We start from the raw sequence: 15,000 nt of genomic DNA on the forward strand, positions 1-15,000 counted from the left end.
CCCCGAGGCGACGTGACGCTTCCGGAGACAGACACCACCCAGACATAAACACCACCCTGACATAAACAGGGGTTTCCTTAGAAGCCGGTTACTGGCGACCCGCAGCCATCTACTCAGAGAAAAAATGTCAAAGGTCGCCACCTACTTCAGCACCGATTTTTCGGTTTTTTTTTTTGTCACCACTAAATCTCTACACCCCTTGTTTTGAAATCCGAGACGAAAACACATTAGTATTTCGATAAAAGCGGGCTTACTTTTACTGTTAGTACTCTCACCAGGTCGAGCACAACTAAAAATAACATAAGCAGCTAAAACACGCCTCCTGCAATAGAGAGTTCTCTGCTTTAGCCTCGTTTTGCACTGTTGGCCTGATACCCTGATCCCATACAGCAATGACCTCAAGAAAATAAACTTTGTAAGCCTCGCAGTTTCGGTGCCGAAACGATGGCATCGAAACAAAAATCCCTGTTTGACTTTGGATTTTCGAAGAAGTCCAAAGACATGGGAGGTAAGCTTCTGGCATTCATACATTTTACCCAACATTATTATAATAATGTAATCCTTCATGCTCACAGCATTCATACAGCAAAGCTTGAACACTCACAGAAGTGAAATGGAATATGGTTTCCTTAATGAATGCTAGTTCATCTACACTATTATTATGTAACACACTTACTTCAGATTGCTCACTGTACTCCACCATATGCAGTATCATCTCCCGATTAAGAACTAAGGTATGGCCCAAATGTTGTCAAAATGCCTCTTTTAAAGTGCTTAGATACTCCATCTTCCAGACACCTTGGTGTGCCCTAAACCATGGCCTTAAATTAATGAACCCTGTTTAAAAGCTGCTTGAACTAACTATACAGTATAGCTGAATTTCAGTCAACCAGTCAGTCAGTCAGTATGTTAATGCAACTACATCCAGTATAGGCCTAACCACCTGTTTTGTGGAGTTTTCCACCCCAGCAGCATGATAATGAGAACTATTTCATGTCAGAAATCATGCTAGAATGCATCTCCAGCCAACCTGGATCCTCTGGCTTCCACGGCCCGCCTTGGGCCCTGGACCCTGGCCATACAGCTGCGCTCGCTTCGCTTGCGGTGATGGTAACCTGCTACTTTTTAATGGTAGCCTCCTACTCCAAAAAATAAGGAAACCCCTGTATAAACACTGCACCGACATACACCGCCCAGACACGTCCGGAGCCAAGCTTTCCGGAGACAAACCCTGCCCAGCTGGCATAGCGGGCAGACTGAATGTAGACTTCAATTCACGAGCAGACTGGCAAAACTACTCTGTCTGGCTCCAGCTTCAATTGGCCTCAGATAAACTGTTCTGCGTGCCCATGGGAGACTTTTCAAAGGTTTTTTTAAGTGGCGTTATTAGCACTCCCCTATTTAACATTCTGCCTGCCATGTGACCCTTGCGGCTCAGGGCTAATGATGTCATGTACTGCAGACCTGACATTTCAGTCACCATTACCCACGTGCACCTGACCAGGAATCAAAAAATGGGGTTGGGGGGGGGGGGTGAGGGTTGGCGAAAACGAAAGCACATGCAACGAGAGAGAGAAAAAAAAAAAACAGGGCTAGAGGGAAGACATTGGTATTCCTGTACAATCGATCCTGACAACACTAATTAGAGTATTTGCAGGATGGCTTATTCTTACATCAATTATTATTATATTAATACGCTAAGCCATATTTTGTGGACGTATCTCCTCCGAAACTACCGGACGGATTGTCGCCACTTTTGGTATGCGAGTGCTCTGTCGTCTAATGTATAGCATAGGCTGTGTGAGATTGCGCCAGATGGACAGGTTTTGGAATTTTTGGCGATTTTCTAATTTTTACATTAGTTTGCATGGCAACGTGTGACATCACCGCTGAGAGGCGTAATGACGTCATGACATCATCCGTCATTGGCTGATGTCATTACGTCTGTCGTCACAGACCGCCACCGCCGAGAGGCGTCATGCCACTCCTAGAAAACAGCGTCTGCAATGTAAAACCCTCTTCTGCACATGCTGACTATCTCAGAAGGTGCATTTGACACAAAAAAGTAACAAGAAACATTGTATCTAAAGAAATTCTAAAAATCATATTGTGATCACTGGATATGTTGACGTCCCAACGAACCCTCACTCGAGAAACTTTGCGTGGAGCACGGGTTTGGCTCGTGAACCAATTAATCCCCATTTTAACCCTGAAGTCATTTTTGCTAAAGGCCCAACGCAGGGAAGTGTGAGCCACGGTGTTTCAGGGAACCCTCATTGTAGAAAGTGATCAGTGTGCCTAGTTTACTAAACAAAATTTTGGAGGAGATTTTCTAAACAAGTGTTTGAAAATCTATTAAAAAAAAAAATGTATGGTCTTCCTGGTCTATATTGAGTCCTTCATGTGCTCACTCTGGGGAATTTGTAATGAAGTTGTCAATAAGGGCCTGTTTTTTATTTTCACATTTGTAAATTAATGATATTTCTTGTAGGGCTGACATAATTATTTCAATTTTTATGTTGGTCTTGGTTCCCAGTATGACAAATATCCCCAATATTATTTGAAAATAGAATTGGATCAGCTCGAAAAGGGTCTATCAATGTGAACTGACGGAAAACGTCGAAATTGACCATTTTCACACTAGAAGGCTCTTATTGGTGCCTATAAATTCCCTTGAGTCCAATCCGATAGAAAATAAATATTTTTTTCTAATGATATTGCTTGAAAGTTTCTTCGAGTAATATTAAACTTTCATGCTAGGTACCATCAGGATTAGGGAACTGATATGACTCGGCTTGCAAATTGGGTTTGGCCAGTGTAAATCTCCACCGGTCCGTCACATTTTGCATTTCAGTCAATAGTTTAGACTAATAACATGGCAATTAAATTGTTGTTGGTTATATACTCAAATACAATGGGAGTGATTAATCTGACCAAGTATCATTCCCTTATTCCCCATATTAGTGAAAATATCATCTGATGAAAATTTCTCCACCAGTCCGTCACATTTTCAGAAAGGTGATTTTTCTGTGTAATTCATGATATTTTCCATAATAAATGCTTTTGATTATATTACTAAGCTTACTGATAGCATTGATGCAGTATTATATTCAGGTTATCATTTCTGGACAATTTTGGGTTTTTGACCCTTCGAATGACAGTCATCGATGAGCTGCCGACAGCTGTGGCCGTGGTTCTTTCAGAAAATTGACCGATAACTAGTGATAAGGTGAGTCTTTGGAGATGAAAATTGATTGAGAATTCAATTAATAATAATATTTATGGGAAAATGGAAACTCAAAAGCTTAGAATAATACTTATGGCAACCCCAAATCTGTTGCCTGACCTTGGGCTTGTTCCATCGAACTCGAGCAGAATCCAATCTGGAAAACCGTACAAAATGTTATTGAATACTTGTATCTTCGAACTTTCTTCAAGTTAGTTATCAAAGGTAGGATTGTTCTCCCTTTCTTGACTGCTAAAACTGTAATATGGTGATTATTTGCATTGTGAATTGCTAGAAACGATACTGTGAAAATGAATTCTAACAATGAAAGTGAAATTAGAACGCTGTATGAAACATCGGTGTAGCTGCAATCGCATTAAAATAGCATGATAGTCAATTTAGGTGATCCAGTTGATATAGTTAGTCCAGAAATGACAAAATGAGATTATTTTCCAGTACGTCACATTTTCATGAACGGCATCTAGAGAATCTTAGCTTCCATGCATGTGTATATTTTGCCATGATTATCAGTTTGTTTTGTTTTGTTGGTGTATCTAATGATATTCGAAGTTCGTATAGAGTCTGAACATTAATGAAATTATATATTGCTCCTATTAAACGCTTTTTAATTCATGTTGATTGATCCGAAGCCCTTTATTTTCATTTCGAAACTGTAAAAAAAAATAATAATAATAAAAATAAATACTTGCATATTTTAAACAATGGTTCACATAGCATTATGAAACAATGGTACAAGCTATAAAACCCCAAAACTACAATGTTTTTGTCCTGGACCAATCATTAGAGCTGACTTTGCTGTTGTTTGAGCTGAAAACTTGCACGTCAGCCTGACCAAATCAAAAAATCCTACCCTATTTTGAAAATGATGACATTTTGTGATGACCAATCCTTTTTATAAACTTTTTTTTGCAAAATGTTCAGTGAATCTTGGATTTTTTTATGCTGCAACAACTTCACTGTCCATGAAAATTGATTTTTTTCACGACTTCTGAAACAATTTGGCTCTCACTTCGCTGCTTTGACCCGAAAATACAAATGCAATCATACACACAGACCACACCACCTCCCCACCCTTTAGTGGGGCAACTTAGCTAAATATAGCATAACAATTGTGCATTTTGTGAGAAAAGCACCAAATTTGGCACACTCGTAGCCGATCATATTATGAACAGATTTGGATATTGGGCCATCTCAAATTCAGCCGCTGATGGCTGTGACAGCCATTTTCCACTGCCATCAAAAATTTTGAGATGGCCCAATATCCAAATCTGTTCATAATATGATAGGCTACTAGTGTGCCAAATTTGGTGCTTTCCTCGCAAAATGCACAATTGTTATGCTATGTTGCCCCACTACTTCTGTACACATGTACCAACAGAATACTCAACAATATGAACCCTCCACCCTGCCATCTTTGAATATAGATGAAGTCTTTTTGAAATAAAAAGAATACCATGAATGATGTAAAAGGAGTCTCCAAAGAGCAGACTCAAGGACAAGCATCAAGAAAAGAATGGCCGTGTGTACTTGGAAAAAAGGTGTTTATCTGTTCATCTACTTAAGTAATGGAAAGTGCTGTTTCAATGTTTACGTCCCCTATAATAACAAAAGAGAAGTGGGGGGGGGGGTACATTTCAAGTTATATACAAGTAAGCAAAATGCCTCGAAAGGAAGCATGATGAGGGAACTTTCAAAGATAAATTCATAATAACCAAATTAATCATAACTGTATCATCAATTACACTATGAGGGCAAAAACACAGTGCACACGATAAAGACAATGACCATGCACTGTGCTCCAATTTGCCATCTCATTTATTCCTCCACCCATGTTGTAACCACAGACCTGCTCAAGCTCTTTAAGGGTTTGGCTTGCAGAGTTTGACCGGTCCCGACATGCTTCAAGCTCAGTTCGTGCTATGAGGAGTTCTCTATCACGACCACCCTTGGCACTGGCCAGCTGTTTCTCCAGTGAAGAAGCACGCTTCTCTGCCTCCAGCAAGGTAAAAGCTGCTTCCTTGGCGGCCTGTTCACCTTCCTCTGGAAGTAAATGGGATGGGTGGTGGGGAGGGGAGGAGAAGGGTCAAAGTGACAAAATGAGAGAAATATAGGAATTGAGAATCTTATTTCCAAAATTCTGATTCTACATGGCAACCATGATCCTAATGACTCTTTTGCTCATGCCTGTGAGCATCAGCATTTGATGGTGATCTGTACGAAAACTTTTTAAGCAATGATCAATAATTTATCCATTGGTCACTGACATATGCCCAATAATTACCTTTGCCATCAAAGGTGGAAGTGGGTTATGAATTCCTGTTTGTCTGTAAGCAGAATATCTCAAAAAGTTATGGACGACTTGGACGAAATTTGGCGGACAAATTGGGTGCGTGACAAGAACAAATTGATTAGATTTTGGTCAGGATCCGGATCCAGATCCTAAATTTTTCAGTGATTATTCACCATTGAGATAGGGTCAAAATGGTATATACTATAGTACGATATCTCAAAAAGTTATGGACAGACAAAAACTTGGTGGATGAGTTGGGTAGATGACAAGAACGAGCAGATTAGATTTTTGTTAAGGTCCGGATGTGGATCCAGCCTATCAGTAGGATACAAAACGTAAACTGTTCTGCCTGGCAAAGGTATGTGCTGTATCAAGTGCCGTTCTAGTTACTGCCGCCACCGGTGAAGGAAGTTATGTTTTCACCCCTTTCTGTCTGTCTGTGCAAAAGATATGTCAAAAGTTGTGGACGGATCCGGATGAAATTTTGTGGACAGGTTTGGTTTTTTGTGACAAGAATCGATTCAATTTTGGTGAAGATCTGGATCCGGATCCAACGGTTAGAATTTTAAAAGTGATTCTTCACCATTGAGAGATATATATATATATATATATATATATATATATATATATACATATATATACACATATACACACACACGATATAGATATATATATATATATATATATATATATATATATATATATATATATATACACACATATACATATACATATACATATACATACACACACACACACACACACACACACACACACACGATATATATATATATATACACACACACACACACACACACGATATATACACACACACACACGATATATATATATATATATATATATATATATATATATATATATATATATATATATATATATATATATATATATATATATATATATATATATATATATATATATATATATATATATATATATATATATATATATATATATATATATATATATATATATATATATATATATATATATATATATATATATATATATATATATATATACACATATACATATATATAGCTTGCTATTTCACATATATTGGGCCAAAAACGATATATAGCTTGCTATTTCAAAAATTTATTGGGCACGATATGCTCATGGATCAGGCGTTACGTGGCGGAGGTATACGCTCCACAGAGAGCCCTTCAAGTTATATTAATTAGTTCCCTTGCAGGAAATTTCAACGCAGGAGGAGGCACTATTGCATGCTACTCAGAAACATTGGTGTATTTTGTGTTGACATTCTTGAACATCTGTTCAACACAACAGTTTATTCATGAAAATTGCATCCGATCAATTATAAAAATGTAACAGTGCACCTACTGATAGTATTTTGAAGCGTTTTCAACTCCACTTCTCTCCTGTGCTCTCTACTCTGCTGCAAGGTTGCGAGGTGGAGTGCTTCTTGCTGTTTGTGAAGTTCCACCACTTGCTTCAGCTCCCCATATCTGCAGCACCATCGTGCCCACACACCAAAGGTTTCAAAACTTGATCCAAGAATCCTATCGGAGAAATGTTTAAAGCTGGCCACACATTCCGGCAATTCGATCATGAAAATCCCAGCGATTACACAAAAGCAATCAACACATTCAGGTATGATGGAAGCAAATCTTGCATGCATCTCAAATGTTTTCCAGGTGAATTTCAAACAGTGGCTTCATTTCCTGGGAATTTGTCTTTGGGTGTTTAAATTAAACTTTTAAATTGACAATCCTCTTCTTGAGAGGAACTCTACAAAGCTGTCTGACTTGCCTTGACTTGAGAGGGGTATAAAAGTGGAGATTCCATACGGATATTGTGAACACCAATGATACGTCGTCACCGCAGGCAATGTGCTGGAGGAGTAGAACGATCATGGTACATTCCTCAGGTGAAAGAAAGGACTTGCAAATGAGCCCCATGCAACAAATTTGATTGAGAGGTGAAACAGAGGATTCTTTGGAGACGCTCAAGCAATACTAAGACAAATCGGCCAGAATTTGCACAAAAAAATTGCTCCGGTGTGTGGCCAGCTTAAACTGGAGAATGTATGGAGTGAGGACAAAAAATTAAAATAATAATAATAATAATAATAATAATAATAATAATAATAATAAAAGCCAGAGCTAAGGCAAAGGTAAGAGCAGAAATGTCAATTTACAATAACATAAAAGGCAAATAAGAAATTTTATTTTTATTGTACTTTTTTGCAATTTCCTCAAGTTTTGCAAGCTGCTGCTCAATGACAGCAAGTTGAGCACGAGCAGACTCCAGCTCCTGATTCTGAGCAGAAAGTTTTTGAAGCTGGAGCAACACGGAGGTAGTTTGAGCTCTGGCACCTGAGAGACAAAAAAAGCAACAAAAAAACCCAACAATTCTGGTTTGGGTTAAAATGTCATCTCTTCAAAATAATTGGATTTGCTTCTTACAAGAAAACAAAAAAGTAATTTTTAAAAAGCACATTGCTTACTATTTAAATTTTAAATAAGCAGACCTCATTTCAAAAAAATAGGAGCTGATACTCTTGGTCCCCCACCTTTTGGGTGATATGAAGAATAGATCTGTGTAATATGAAAGTTAAATCTTGAATGGTTTTTGAAATATCACTTACACAAGCCAAGTTACTGAGATAATTGCCATGGCAACATAATTCAGCCAACAACCGCTGTGATCTAATCAGGTTGAGATAATGTTATGAGGAATAGATATCTGCAATATGAAAGCTAAATATTCAATGGTTTTTGAAATATTACGTACACAAAAGTACATGGACGGATGATCGGTCAGTCGGAACTCATTTTAATGTCCCCCATTTCCAACCTTGTCGCAGGGTGGAGGACAACAACATTCATAAATGCGGTATTATTCATGCGTCATAGCTTTTTTGATTTTGATCTTTCTTTGCACACAAAAATATATGCTGATGGTAGAAGGAGGTGACAAGAGGGTAAAAATAAGTACTGTACATGAATCAAGTTCCCAAACTCGAACTCAGCGAATTGCACTTCCAATCCGAGTCTGAGTCAAGCCAGGTTTCGCCGTTAACTCGCAAAATCACTCGGACATTTTTGTCACATTAAATGAAGTCATCACAGTTTTTTTGCAAATATGTGCGGTAGAAATGTGCATTAGTGTATGATAGCATGTTTCTCTAAGTGAGTTCCAAAGCAAAATGTTAGCATAAATCGAGCACCAACTGTTACCTGTTGTCGTGGCAACATAGCTCTGTTAGCCATAAGCAAGGGTCTCAAACGTCACGAGATCTGGGTGAATTCCAATCGGCTGTGGTTGTTGTTGGTGGTGGTATGCTCTTTCCGTGTGCTTTTATATATTTTCCATTTCTTCGAGAAATATTACAATAAAAATTTTGTGTGCTCCTTCCATGTCCTTCTATAGGGTTTCTATGGCGGTAGGAAAATAAATGTTTCTGTTCAAACTGGTGTGTGAAGAATCCATGAGCACTCCTTCAAAAATGTAAAGGTGGCTTTTAAAATAAAACTTTGCAGAAAAAAAAAATGTTCAAAATAAATCGATTATTAGCTTACTAACAAAGTAAATTGATTACCGTAAACTCTCGCCATTCACAGGAGTTTCATCCCTGAGATCACCACGAATGGTGAAACTGAATACTGATAACAAGGGCTTCTGAGAAAAAGTGGGATTGGTTGCTGACACAAAAAAAAAAAAACATTTTGCCTAGACTAAACTAGAAGGGCATTCGGTAGAGCACATACCTCCACCATGCAATGCCTGATACACAAGAACATATGGGGACCAATACATTTTTGAAATAGCAAGCTATATATCGTTTTTGGCCCATCTCTCATTGCTGAATCACTTAAAAAAAATTCAATAATCTTTGCATCCGGATTCAGATCTTCAACCAAAATCGAATCAATTCGTCCTTGCCACACATCCAACCTGTCCACAAAGTGTCATCCGAATCCATCCACAACTTCTTGAGATATTGTGCTCTATAATCGGTTTAGCCATATCTCTCAATGGTGAAGAATCACTTAAAAAACATTATCAGATCCACATTCAGATCTTCACCAAAACTGAATCAATTCTTCCTTGTCTCACACCCAACATGTCCACAAAGTTGCGTCTGAATCCGTCTACAACGTTTTAAAGATATCCTGCACACAAACAGACAGAAAGGGGTGAAAGCATAACCTCCTTCCACCTTCGGTGGAGGCAATAATGTAACAGTGCAATAAACACATGATTAATATACAGTACTAGCTGGGGTACCCACGCTGCGTTGCGGGGTAAACCACTTAAACCCCTCAAGTGCGAGGGCGACATAAATGTGCGATAAAGAGCAACGGTGTAAATGCGCACTTATGGGGTTAAGAAGCAATGAGAAACTGTTCATTTCAAGTTGAATGGGTAATTGGAGTATCCTGACCGTTGATGTTATCCTGCATTTTAAAACAGACTCAACTTATCGTGTGATTACTGCAGTGCCTCTTGATACACTACATTTCTGGTCTGATTGTTGGGAGCCATGATGTTGAGGTTTGCAGAGTTGCCAGTGCGAGATGCTGCCACATAAAACATTCCATGGGAGAAGCAGCTTGTGGAGAGGTCAACTCCTTTGGCCTTGAAAGTCTGGCCCTGTGACTTGTTCACCGTCATGGCAAAGCAAGGCTTAATGGGGAACTGTAGCCTGCGGAACTGGAATGGCAGTTCAGCATCAGAAGGCATCAGTGGTATTCTAGGGATGAGGACAACTTGATCTTTGTAAGGGCCACAGGAGATGGCTGCCTCGATCACGTTCTCGTGCAGTCTTGTGACTGTGCACCGACCGGGTGCCATTGGTGGTTTTCGGTGACTCCAGGGACCTTTGTACCGAGATGGGGGAGCCGACCTTCAGTTTAAGTAGGTGTGGTGGCATGCCTGTCAGCTCGACGGAGTTGAGGAACTCCACAGGGGAGGTCAAGGCTTCCTCATCATTCGCGGCACTGTTCACTGACTTGTACTGTTTGTCTTCTCCGGGGAACTCATTCATGAGCTAAGTGTTGAGGTGGTTGACATTGGTGTTAAGTGGAGAGACGATGGCCCGTTCTGCTAACCACTCCGGCCTGTTGTAGTTGGCTGCCAAGTTTTGGTAGACCTCCGCCTTGTGTTCTTCCAGTCTGACAACACACTTTCCAAGTGTAGGTGGTATGCTGATGGTGTCAGGCTCAGCAGTGAGAGGGAGTCGACCTTCTCCAATGTCCAGAAGCAGGTGTGCAAAGTCAGCAGCTGCAGTGTCGTTACTAAGGTGAGCTTCATGATTTTGACATGGGTCCATAGGTGGGATTGCTTGAGGGTGACGTTGACAATGTTTGCCCTTGTCCCATTTTTCACTACCGGCAGGATTTGCCTGAAGTCCCCACAAAGGAGAGTGGGGATGCCACCCATTGGTCTGTTGATACTGGTGATATCTTGAAGAGTGTGGTCAATCTCCTCGTATACCGATTTGTGGGTCATGGGTGCTTCGTCTACGATAATGGCTGATGTCCTTCGGGACTTCAGGATAATCCTTCAGGACTTTAGACATGGCTGAGCTGCGGGTGATTTTGCACGTTGGCTGGTCCATCCTGTGCGTATCGAGCAGCACCTTAAAGGTGCTGTGCATTGTTCGGCCACCTTGGAGGAGAGTGGCGGCTATTCCGCTTCAGGCTGTTGCCAGCACAATCTCGCCTTGGGACCTGATCTTAGCAAGGATGAGAATGATCGGATACGTTTTGCCCGTTCCACCTGGGGCATCCAAGAACATGATGTTGCCTTGGTGGCTGTTATTCGGGTTATCGGTCTGTTGCATAATCTCAAGGAACGTGTTGTCGACCGTGCGCTGATCATCTGCAAGATTGGTTTGGAGGTTTTCTGCCTGCGCCACCATGTCTTCTAAGTCATAGCTCACTTCCCTCTGGTATTCTTGGGAAAGCCTCTCGTTCGTGTCATGCTGTGGTGCAGGGAGGCCGTAGACTTGCAGAGGTTGGCCACCCATCAGAGCGACCTTGTCTTCAAGACAGCAGAGGGCTTGGTTGTAAATGTCGTCATTGTAGTCTGCGTCTACATTGTTCACGTGGCGCCTGTGTTGGTAGAGGAATTCCTCTGAGAGGTGATCGCGGAACTGTGTCCATAGGTCAATTGGGTTGCTGGGGACACAGGCTGTGAGGATGATCGCAAAGAGACTTCACATGTTGGCTGGAGAATGGGTGACTGTGGCCTCCTCCATGGCCAGGCGCAGGTGCTGGTCATCCTCCAGAAGGCCTCTCATATGGCAGGCCTCTCGGGATGTATCGCAGACATGGTTGTTGACTGTCCTCAGATTCTCAAAGGATGTCGGACCGGTCACTTCATTGAAGAGCATTCGCAGGAAGTAGTATTCTCCTGCCCTTGGACTGACAGTCTAGATGCGGCCAATTGCTGGAGCCCGCCAGATCTCATTTTGTGGGTCGTTTCTGTCTAATGGGACACCCCTTTTGTGCCGTATCCACTTCTTTGTGCTTCGGTTCCAAGTGTAGTACTCAGGGACATCAGCGTATTTGAGAGTTTTGGCGAATACATCATTGTTGCATAGTTCAAAGAAGGCAGTAAGGGTGGTGGCTGGGGATGGCCCTTGAGCTATGTTCATTGCGTTGGCTTTGGTGAATACTACTCTTTGTCCGTTCTGGAGGTGCACGGCCAAGCCAACCACTGGTGGAAAGTGGTCATGTGTTGGGTGCTCCAGAATGTGCCAGGCTGCCTCACAGTTGCCCACGGACCTCACATTTTGGAACAGGGCGATCTCGTCCACCACTCTCGGCTGGTCGGTCTGTTGCTCGTCGTCGTGATGTGTTCGCTGCAGCTTAAAAACTGCCTGGTCTGTTCCCTTTGTGACATACTTGAGTACATACTTGATGGAGTTTATGCTGCTGCAGAGTTCCACGTTGATGTGGCAATTAAATTCCTGCAGTAGGAGCGGGTTGTACGGGACGACCCACTGGTTGGTAACCTCTTGATTGATGCATTTGCTTCGCTGTAGCATCTTGATGTTGCCTGTGTGTCCGCCATCTTCCGGCTTGCGGCGTCTGTACTCGGGATAGCTGTCTATGCCTTGTTCTGTGCACTGAAGGAATGTCTTGGGGAAATGTTTGGTGCACTGCCGGTCCACCATACAGGGCGAGTTCATGTTGATTGCTCCGCAGGGGCCGTGGATGATGTGCGACAGCACCAATTTGTGAAGCTGTGGGTCTTTGTCCTTGTCGGGAATCTTAGCCACAATGACCAAGTCGATCTCTTCTGGCCTGATTTTGTACTGTGGGTCTTGCCAGGTGAGGATGTGGGCGTGTGGTAGGCCTCGCTTCTGGTACTCGATGCTGTACAGCCAAGCGCGCACCTTGCCAAAGGCAGCCTCCTTCACAATCAGTTCCATCAGCTTCTTGTGCTTTTGGCGGAATACCCGTGCCACCATGTCTGGTCTGTCCTGTGCTTGTTGACCTGGCAGGAGGTTGTCCGCGATTTCTGCCCACTGCGGGTTACATGTCATGGTGATGAAGAAGTCAGCCCGGCCCATCCTTCGGACATATGCCATGGCGTCACACTGTCTCTTAAGCATGTTGCGTGGACCGCCAGTGGAGAGGGTCACACGCCCACATCCTCACCTGGCAAGACCCACAGTACAAAATCAGGCGGGAAGAGATTGACTTGGTCATTGCGGCTAAGATTCCCGACAAGGACAAAGACCCACAGCTTCACAAAGATCCTCTTGAGGGCGCCATCTTTCAGGCGAATGACGATGTCACGATTTTCCATTGGTTCATTGTCCATGAGGATTATCACCTCAGCTGCTGTCTGGGCGTTGTATTGTTACGAATTTGGAAACCTATTGCACACAACATTCAGGTCCTATAGATTAGTTATATTGGTAAGTATGTGTTTTATAGATAGCTTCCTTTCCCTTGTCTAATGGGTAAATAAATGTCCATGCGCTGTGATTTATTTTTATAGTTAGGATTCTTATTGGAAAATAAATCAGCACGACAACAGAAACGACCGTTACAACAGTGCTGCAGAGAATGAGAACAACCCTCTGCTCCGAGATTCTCCGCGGGCCGAGTGGGGGAGGGGTCGAGCCAGCGGAGGCGCATAAAAGAGGAGAGGAGAGGAGAGGAGAGGAGAGGAGAGGAGAGGAGAGGAGAGGAGAGGAGAGGAGAGGAGAGGAGAGGAGAGGAGAGGAGAGGAGAGGAGAGGAGAGGAGAGGAGAGGAGAGGAGAGGAGAGGAGAGGAGAGGAGAGGAGAGGAGAGGAGAGGAGAGGAGAGGAGAGGAGAGGAGAGGAGAGGAGAGGAGAGGAGAGGAGAGGAGAGGAGAGGAGAAACAGCTCAAGAGCTCCGGGGGAAGGAGCATTTCCCCGACCTGGACATCTCGTCTTGCTGGAGCACTCGTCTTGCTGAAGCGCTCATCTCAGGGAGCCTGTCTGGCCGGTCGTGGTCGACGCCGTCCTTATCCTCCTCACCACGACGGAGAGCTCGAGCGATGCCAGTCCCCACAGGAACCGCAAGGGTCGCCCGCCGGTGTCCGGGTTCGGCTCACCTCTCGCCGGACCGACCAGCTTGAAGACCGCACGAGGTGAACAGGTCCAAGATAGGTCTCAATAAAGACCATTTGGTCTGGTCATTTTAGGGTATTTGTGTGTGTGTGTGCGCGTGTGTGTCTGGGGCTCCGTCTTTAAGTAGTAAACTGTTAAGTACCTTTGCTGTATATACTTGCATTTATTATATTCGGTTTAGCTCTGCCTTTACGTGCTTCCCTAGTTTCCCCCATTATTGTATAAATAAACCCCGATTGTTCAATGTTTCAGCTCGTTCGTGTTCATTCTTTCATTGGCTTAGCGTGCTGCGTGTTGGAGAAATAGTAAAGGCAGTTACGGCTGTAAAGGGGACATTTGGACCGATGGGACTTTGGTGACTGTCCGCTCGGGTCACACACGGTTCGAGTACGCTAGGCGGCTCGTTCCGTACGGGTGCCGTCGAGGGTGTGAAGACTCGGTAGATCACCACGTGGTCTCTAGGTATTTTGATAATTGGCGAATAACCCTGTACCACGTGGTGGAAATATTGACCCTTCACAGTCCAAAAAGGGACCCGTACTTTCCCAAAGAAGTACGATCTGAATTCCGGGCGATCGGTCGAGCCGACTCTGCAGTCGTGCTCGCGGCCGACGTCCGGCCACGCAACAGTATCGCCGTTCATGCTGACCCTGGGGCCTCTTGCCCTCTCTGATCACGATCTTCCGTTCTTCAGTATTGTCCTCTTCGATGATGTCTTTGGCGGTCTTGAGCTGTTGGACGTAGTGGTTGTTGTATTTGAACCATTCAGTCAAGTTCCCGAGAAGCTGTTGATTTAGGCGCCTGTTCTGGCCCCTAATTTCAGTCTGCTGTGCGAAGCTATCGAGGAAATACACCTGGAG

The 15,000-nt window shown here is 42.9% G+C and overlaps 1 protein-coding gene across 2 annotated transcripts in view; it reads right to left on the reverse strand.

The window, feature by feature from the left end:
- SMC2 (structural maintenance of chromosomes 2) overlaps positions 1-15,000 on the reverse strand; it is a 106,812-nt gene that overhangs the window by 50,577 nt on the left and 41,235 nt on the right. For both annotated transcript variants that reach the window (XM_085849702.1, XM_085849704.1), the window contains 3 exons: positions 7,762-7,897; positions 6,903-7,027; positions 5,094-5,287 (listed from right to left, as the gene is read on the reverse strand). In XM_085849702.1, the coding sequence (XP_085705828.1) occupies positions 5,094-5,287; positions 6,903-7,027; positions 7,762-7,897 (455 nt within the window). The remainder of the gene's footprint in view (positions 1-5,093; positions 5,288-6,902; positions 7,028-7,761; positions 7,898-15,000) is intronic.

Source organism: Eptatretus burgeri, chromosome 12 (assembly GCF_056783735.1).
Source record: "Eptatretus burgeri isolate ZD-2024b chromosome 12, Ebu_testis_v1, whole genome shotgun sequence".
Classification (NCBI taxonomy): Eukaryota; Metazoa; Chordata; class Myxini; order Myxiniformes; family Myxinidae; genus Eptatretus; species Eptatretus burgeri.